Source organism: Oenanthe melanoleuca, chromosome 6 (assembly GCF_029582105.1).
Source record: "Oenanthe melanoleuca isolate GR-GAL-2019-014 chromosome 6, OMel1.0, whole genome shotgun sequence".
Classification (NCBI taxonomy): Eukaryota; Metazoa; Chordata; class Aves; order Passeriformes; family Muscicapidae; genus Oenanthe; species Oenanthe melanoleuca.
In genome coordinates this window covers 5,563,734-5,572,290 of record NC_079340.1, presented here as the reverse complement: position 1 = coordinate 5,572,290, position 8,557 = coordinate 5,563,734, and the positions used below count along the sequence as shown (strand labels likewise).

The following is an 8,557-nucleotide window of genomic DNA, read 5'->3' as shown; positions in this document are numbered from 1 at the left end:
CTGGCCGCTGCTTCAAAGAGAGGAGGTGAGAAGTGCAGAAAGGTGCCTTACTGCAATCTTAACGACTTCTATCTGTTCCTCTCTCTTCCGGGTCATTTGCAAAGGCTGTGTCCGTGTGGGGGTCTAGGATCAACGCCACTGCTACTTAGACAGGTTCTGGGTGAAGAGGCAGGAGTAAGAAACTTGCCCAGGCCTGTCCGCCCCGACCTCCCCTTCACGCCCCGCCGACGTCTCCACAGAGGCCCGGCCCTGCCCGCGCGGCCCCAAGGCGCAGGCGCGTCGCCCTTGAGCCAATGGGGCGGGCGGGGTGGGGCCGGGCTGGGCTGCGGCCATTGCAGCCCGGCCGGCTGAGGAGAAGCGTCGCTGTCGCCGCTGCGATGGTGTCCTGGATGATTTCCCGAGCGGTCGTGTGAGTGCCAGGCTGAGGCTGCGGGAGGCGGCTTATTTCCCGGGGCGGGGGTGGTCGCGATGAGCGGCGGGCGGGGAGTGGCGGGCGGCGTCCCTTTTCTCCTTCTCTCAGCCTCCTGAGCCGGGTGCTCTGTGCTCCCCTTGGGGGTCTGTGTGCCTCAAAGTGTCTTTGCGCTCCCAAAAATTCCCGCAAGATCTGCGCCGGGCTTATGATTACTCCGTGTGTCTCCTGCTTTAAGTACTTGTTTCCCGGGCTTAGGGAACCAGCCAACTCGAGCGAAGTGTACCTGTCACGCACAAATTGCAACTGTTACTTGTAAATTGATCCAAAGTGACCTATAAAATCTGGTAACTTTTCCTTTTTAACTTGTAGCAGAGTTGAGAGGAAAAGAAGAACGCTTGCAAGCGTGAGATGGCGGTCTATGCTGAGTATAGGTTATCAGCTCAAGAGGTAGATTGATAGTGTTGTATACTGGACTTTATAAATTTGAGTTCTTGAAAGCCAAAGAGACAAAATTTCTTAGGTGAGAAGCATCAGGTTACGTGTTACGTAAGTTCTGTTTGAGAAAGAATAAACTGCAGTGCAACCTGATTTTTTTTCATAGGCATTGTACTGTTCCTTCCTGAAACTGGTGAGTTATTGTGCTCATTTGAATAATACTCTCTCATAAAGTTGAAGAGTCTTCCTCATGCTCTTTGCTGGGTAGCTCTGCACCTCTGAGATCCCCAGTGCTTGAGCTGAGATTTGCTGTGTGTGAGTTTTTGCCACGCAAATGAAGTGAATCTGCTCACAAAGCAGTCCAACAAACATCCGAATTAGCATAAAGTATGCAGCAGGAGTGTGTGACCCACAGCAGAGCATAATAGGATTTTTCTGTTTTGTAGGTGACAAATATACCCCTTAAGCTGTCTGGTGTAATTTCATCTGAGAACTTTTGTCAGGAATCTTTCTTGTACTGCCGCGTATACTTTCCTGTTGCAGTCCAACCACCTAGATAAGTAGCAGTCCTTTTCCCTCTTGCGGCCCTCCCTGAGACTTGTCACATAATTGCAACTTGCAAAGTAGAACATCATGTTCCAGAATTGGCAAAGGACAACAGAGGTTTGGAAGAGAGTCTGTGGGAGGAGTTGCTGTTGGTGCACTTTGCCAGTGTGGTCTTCTCATAAGCTGTACATGGTGCTATGTAGGCAAGAGGCATACTCTTGCTTTCTGTACATCAGATGGAGCTGCTCAGCCTGTTTCTGCTTTGTTATGTAAGAGCATCAACCAGATAATTTTTAATCTATTTAGACTGTGTTGGTTTCAAGGGAAATGGCAGCAATGCTAAACACCTTAATTTCTAATGACCAAATTCTTGTGTAGTTGGTTTTTTTCCCCCTCAATTTCTAAGGGTTGTATTTGCATAAGTTAAAGTCCTCTATGAGCCTAACCCAATAGCACAGGGAATGAAGAGAACAGCTTCAACTATTCTCCACAGATTTATTGCAAAAGGTAATAAAGGATAATGTACTGTGCAGCTGTGTTTAGTTTGGTTTCCTTGTCGCCACTGGTCACTCACCTGTGTGCCCAAATTATTTTTGTTAGAAAGGGAGTCCTAAATATTATTTATAAATCCTTTCCACCTTCTCATGTCCTTGTTTCCTAGATGTGAGATTTAAATAGTTTGGCCGTGTTCAATTTCTTAGGAAGGTGAAAGTGTTCAATGAGAACTTGGACAGCTTTGAGATTGTTTGACTTTGCTAATAAAGCAAAATTCATGTGGAAACAGAAGGTGAGAAGTAGCACAGAAGAAGATGTGCTGTGACATGAGAGGTCTTAATTTCAATGGTCTTGAGAACGTCCTTCTTGTCCTGTTTTCTCAGTGTCCGTTTGATTTTCCTTTTTTAACCTGTTCTCCTTCCTGGTCTCTTCTCAGATGTAACCATTTCAGTGACTTTGGATCTCTGAATTGTGGTTTTGGAGTTTGGAAGGTGTATACTTTCCATTAGAAGCCCTAAGAAACATATTTTTAAATGCTATGTAGCTGTGAAGACCTGAGGCTCTCTCTCAAGTAGCATTTTGATTCTGGTGTGGTGACTTCCTGGTGCGTAGGTCCATAGCAGGCCCATGAAGCCCTGTTCTGTGTGTGCAGCCATCAAGAATACCTGTCCTCTTGACTGGTGATGGAAAGGAGCAGCAGTTTTTCTGCCTGTGGCAGAGTTCGCCACTCCTGCCTGACCTCCTATGTTTCAGGGCCGAAAAAGCAGCGAAGTATTCATTTGTAGGTGTGTTGCAGTGACCCCTGCTGACTTCTGACATGGTGGACTTGTCCTGACACATGTGTCCCAAGAAAACTGCCTTCTGATTCAATTTGAGACTTTGCAATTTGGGATTCATTAACTCCACTGAAATAGTTTGGTTAACGCTTTAAGGACCTAGGGAATGGTGCTAACAGAGAATTTGAATTCTTATGTATATATATATATATATATTATCTTATTATCTTATATATAAATTGTCTTGCAGAGTCATGGACAGAAAATGGAATGGTTCGAATTCACTGTTTCCAATAATAATCTTCAGCAGAACTTTGTTTTAATGAAATCTTTTTTTCTTTACTCTATCAATGCTATTATTTTTAAGCATTTAAACTTATGAAATACCTTGTACGAATTGCGTATCTTTGTGTCAAGAAGCAGAAGACTTAAAGTGCATAATTAAAATATCTTTCAGTTTTTAAATTCTGTGTCTGTTGGGTGCTGTTGTAGTAAGTACAGCTCATTATTATTTTTAAAACACACTGGCTGTTGCAATGATTTTTGGAGTGTTTACTGCAGGAGTTTTCCCTTTATTTTGCTTATCAAAACCAACAGGAAGGTAAATAATTTCATTCAGATTCTCAGAAAACTTCTTAGAGTGGCTCATCTTGTTCTTAGTCTTTAATGATGGAAATAATTTTTTAAATTTGTGACTGCTCGTCTTGTTAACTTCAAATAGAGCTTGTGCCTGCCTTTTAGTCCACTTCTCATTTGTAAGGTCTGAGTGATTGTGTACAAATCAGTTGCTGAGACAGTATTTAATAGTAAACACACTTAATACTTGTCAGTCACAGCCTGGTATGGATGAGATCAGACTATCCTCTTGTGCCAAGCAAAGATGTGAAAGCATCCTAAATACAAAGTAGATGGTCATTTTGTTCTTGCAATCTGTTAAAGCAGACTGTCTGCTGTTATCTGTTAACCTTTTTCCCTCCCGACTTAAAAATGAAAGTTCCCCCATCTGCGTTGCTTTGCAACATACTCTCTCCCTTCGTGTTTAAGTATGTGGTTTGTTTCTAGTTAAGTAGGTCAGCCTCCATGAATGTTGAAATGGAAGGTTGCAGTGCTCCACAGAAGGTTGTATTTGTCTTGGGTACTAGTAGTTAGCTTTCTGTTTGTCTGTATTTATAATGTCTGTCTTCCCCACCTCAGTTTTAGAGCCTTGCAAATATTCATTGATTCTGATATTAGATTATAACTAAATAATTTAAGCTAGACAAAGACTGTCCAGGGGACAGAGGTGATGACCTGAAGCTAGGTAGTAGTATTAATCTCTTTCAGCCTTTGCTGCTTAACAGGTTGGAGCTGTTTCTTTCGTGGTAGTTTCCAAGGCATTATCTTACTCTACTTTTAATACTTTTGTTGTTGTTCAACATTTCCAGATGTCCAGCTGCCCTTAGAATTTCTACATATCTAAGAATGGGTGGCTGGTGCCATAGCTTCTGAGTTGATTGGATTGTTGTCAGAATGCCTGGCTTAGCATGTAGGTGATGTTTTATGTAACTGTGTATGCTTTGACTGTAAACCTAGATTTTGTCTTGTTCTTGGAATACGATTTTTAAAAGATTAATAGCATGAACTACAAAATATTTACCCACTTGTTTGCTAATCAACATGCTGTCAAACATGTCTTGAAGCTATCACAGCTCATTGGATGGAATCAAGTAAGAATAACACCATGTGTAAGGAAGGAATAGCTATAGCTTAATAGCCTAATCTTCAAGTCAGAAGAGGCATTTGTGGGAGAGTTGCTTTGACTGTAGCCTGCTCTCTGGCACAATGGTTGCAGCTGAGTTTTGAAGGATGTTGACTGCTGTTGGATGCTGAATTACTGATGGTATTCTTCAGTTTAAAGGACTATAAATTGCTGCTGCATCTGTGGGGGAAAAAGGAGTTTGTGTGAATGAGTGGGTGAGATGTGCTGCAGTGTCTATCTCATCACAGATCTGGAATGAATCAGTGACCAGGTATCAGTTATCCTTAGCATTTCATGCTGTGCTTAAATAGATCTCACTGTACATCTTGCCCTTCATCTTCTCCTCACTTTACATGGGATCCAAATTACTCTGGATTACAGATTACTCTGTGACCACTGTGTAAGTCTGGTTGTTTTGTCAACTAGAATGAAAATTAGCATTGATAGAAGTTAATATTTTGTTAATTGCAGTGAACTGCACCAGCTCATGCTGCTGTTGTGTAGTTGCTAGGTAAGTGCTGTGTTGAGAATGAAAGGTTGCAGGACAAAACCAGCATTATTTTAGGCTTTAGGGTGCTCTGAAACTACGTTCTTTGCTTTCATATTGGTGCTTATTCTTTCTTCTTGTGAATCGAGTTCCAGTAATAACAGTGCAGCTGTTCTAATCAAACAAGGTGTCAGGTTTTTTAAAGGCTTTTCAGTTTCATGGGTTGAAATCTGTAAGCATATGTAAGTCTAGGGATTAAGTAAGTCTAGTATTGTTCTGCCTGTGTGAAAGTTTAAAATAATTTACAAAATTAAGCAATGAAATCATCAGAGCACTTCTCTCCAACAGTTCAGCTTCTCAGTGAGGCAATCCTAATATATACAATGAAAAGTTTCTGCTCACTTGTATGTCACTTGTAACACCTCTTGAGTTAGTACAATGCAATAACTATCTCTGACAACTTGTAAGAAAGAAGTGTCCCTACTGCTTGTCTGGCACATCTTGCCCTAAATCAGCATTTGCTCTGCAGCCTAGCTGCTCCTTTCTCTCCCATGTTTATAGGATGTGTATGTGTAGAGCATGTATGGTCAGTGTGCCCAGCCTATGGCAGGCAGGTGGACTGAAGCTTGTTCAAAACAAATGGAGCACGTCTAGAGATGTCCTGTGGAGTCTGACATTCTTACTTAATGATCTTGTCATGTGCTGTGTTACAAAATGTGCTGAAACCTATGTGTGTTCTATGCATTATAAAGAAATACCAAGAACTGCATGATCTGGCACAAAAGGATGTTTCTAATTAAAACAAACAACCTCCACTCTTGCAATGTTCCACAAACTGTCGTCTGCTTTGAGCAAGCACATTGTAGGCTATTGAGCATTCCTGCAGCCAGGACAGAATGGCTTATCTTTCTTGGGTTTGTTCATAGAGGCAGCTCCCGATATGCTTGTTTAAGGCTGAGGAAGATCCTGAGCCAAATTCTGATTAAAAAAAAAAAAAAAAAGTTGCTTTTGATCTATAATTTTAATATTTGATAGAAATTTATCTTCAAAATGTGTGTAAAACTTGTCTGGCAAAGTTCTCTGTTCCAGTGTTCCGTGTGTAAAGGAGCTTTCTCTGAATTTTTTGGTCTTTTTTATTCTGCTTTTGAAGTTGCAAAATTTTGAAACCTTTGAAAGTATTAGGTTTTTACAGAAGAAAATGTTACATCTGTCAACAGTACAATTCCTCTGTTGTCAAGACCTGTTAGACTAGATCATAACAATTTACTGCAGGACAAATGAGATAAGGTGTGTAGAGTCTAGGCAGGAAAGGTGATTGCAGGTTTTTTGCTGACCAGTATGACTTCAAACATGACTGGCCTCAGTGACACAGTCTGACAAGATAGTTTTGGATATGAGGGAAATAAAACACTCCATAGAGGCTGTCTCTGCACTGAGCTCCTTGTCAGCCACCTCTGTTGCTTTGCTGCTCAGTTATCACTGACAAAATAATAGGATGTTACTTCTATTTCTCTTGTATTTTGTAGCAGTCTGCAAGCATCAACATGGAGGTGGGTTTAACTAGATTAATATTTGTCCTGTGTTTATCATCTTTGGAACATTGCTCATGCATCCCAGAGACAGTTGGAACTTGTATTTGATGTTGAAAACTAGGTGCAATTTATTTCAAAAGCCTGTAAACTGGCTTTAAGAGCAAGGATTTCCCAAGCAGAGTTTTTCCTGATATGAGAGGCCTGACATATTGATGTGCTTTTTAGTGTTAAAGCTGTTGGAACTTTTAGTGCTCAAATGGAAAAATCAGAAAACAGTTTGTGCTTCTGCCTTCCTACCACTGTCTAGTTTTGTTATTTCCTCCACCCACCCTGTTTTGTAGCTTATTGATCAACACTGGGAAAAGGAGAGTGAGGAAGGAAGATGGTTACTAACTTAAAGATATCCTGATCAGTTTTTACAGTATGGTAACATTACCTTAAACTGATATAAAAACTCCAGAGAATTATTATTTGGCTTTATGCTGTCATTAATCACTTCTGTCTGCTAATCTTTTTTTTGTTGTTGTTGTTCCAGGTTAGGATTTTGTTCTAGAATGCATAATTTCCTTTGTGTGTAAAGGCACATCTAGGATTACTCAGTTGCAGTGTATTTAGTATTAGAATGTTTTATAAGCTGACCTATTCAAAATTTTCAGCAGTGAAAAGCTCATGGTTCTCTTGGAAAACAGTATATCCACAGAAACATAAAATATATGTTTTACTTGACTGCTTTGGCAGTCATTAGTTTGCTGCATTTGCAATGTAATCAGTCTTGGTTTTACTATTCTACTTATAGAACTTTGAGGGGTAGTTTTTCTTGTCTAAAAGTTACCCTTGAATGGTTGACACAAAATGAAATTTACATTTGTATAAAGAGGATAGTGTGAATTGGGCAAATTATCTTACATTTACATTTGGAAAATAACATTTCTGAAAAAGTACACATTTGTTTTGTACCTTCTGGTTTCTTAGCCCATTTACATATAACCAGTGAAAAATCCTTGTGTTAACAGAACTCTTCTCTCAAAAATTTTTTTTTGGTTAATCAGCGTAGTGTGCTATATTTGTTTTTGAGAGCAAAACCTAACCCTCAAACTAATTACTGCATGAGTCTCTCAAGAAAAACCCGTAAGTTATTTGGGTACAAAAGGAGGAAATTAAGATATCTTTTAGCATTGTATTTTTGACAGTAAAGGTTAAGTTACCAATAGAATTGCATGAATAAGGCTGGTAGAGATGCTGCTTGTCAGTCTTAACTTGCTGTCTAACAGAATCTTTGGAGTCCTCTACATACCAGGTATAATGGAGAAAATATATATTCTTGGGAATGACAAGTCCAGATGCTGCCTTAACAGCATCTGTGAAATACAAAGTTTGTAGAAACATTTTCCTGTGCACAATGGAAAGGTTTGTTTCTTGAATGCTCTAAGAGGCTTCAGAAGTACATTTCTGGGTTATAAGATTAACAGAATTGTTTGAAAATCAAAGACCTTAGAGCAAAAAATTAAAATGTGTGTAACTTTGGATGATTAAAAGATAAACCACAAGCTGTATGGGGTTATTTTTAGAGTTGATGTTATATTGTTCCACTTACTACATTGCTCAGATTGTGGTATTTTTGTAGCGTTTTTTTGGGAGAGGCAGGACATTGAGGCTGGTCTCTGATGACACCTGGGTTCAAGAATGTGTAATGATTAAGTTGGACCTTTCTGAGTCTTTGGGTTATGAACTTCACTTTCCTCACTGGAGCCACCCAGACAGATTAATATTCCACACAGTGTGACCTATAGCAGCACAGACACTTTTTTTAAAATGCAACCCATATGAATGGATGGTTACATGCAGTGTAGTTTGCCTTATGCTAACAGACAGCTCAAAATAAAATGTGATTTCCCTTGGAATAAGAAGCAATTTTTATTTGGAACCACTCCTATGTTAGTTTCCTATAGCCAGTTATTCTGATGTTGATCAATACTTCAGAAATAGAGAAGATACTCTTAGAGCAGCAAACAATGACTGTGTATTTTAACTTGTGAATTTAGCTCAAGTCTCTAGCAGACTTGATGTAGGGTGAAATCCAAAGTTGAAAAGGTAAGCAGAAATCTGTTTTTTTAACTGTGGCATTTGAAGGTGGTA

General features: G+C 39.9%; 1 protein-coding gene across 1 annotated transcript in view; it reads left to right on the top strand.

Annotated features, from left to right (window-relative positions):
- The first annotated feature begins 195 nt into the window (after positions 1–195).
- REEP3 (receptor accessory protein 3) overlaps positions 196–8,557 on the top strand; it is a 40,064-nt gene continuing 31,702 nt past the window's right edge. The window contains exon 1 of the mRNA XM_056495418.1: positions 196–409. Coding sequence (XP_056351393.1) covers positions 294–409 — 116 coding nt within the window. The 5' untranslated portion in view covers positions 196–293. The remainder of the gene's footprint in view (positions 410–8,557) is intronic.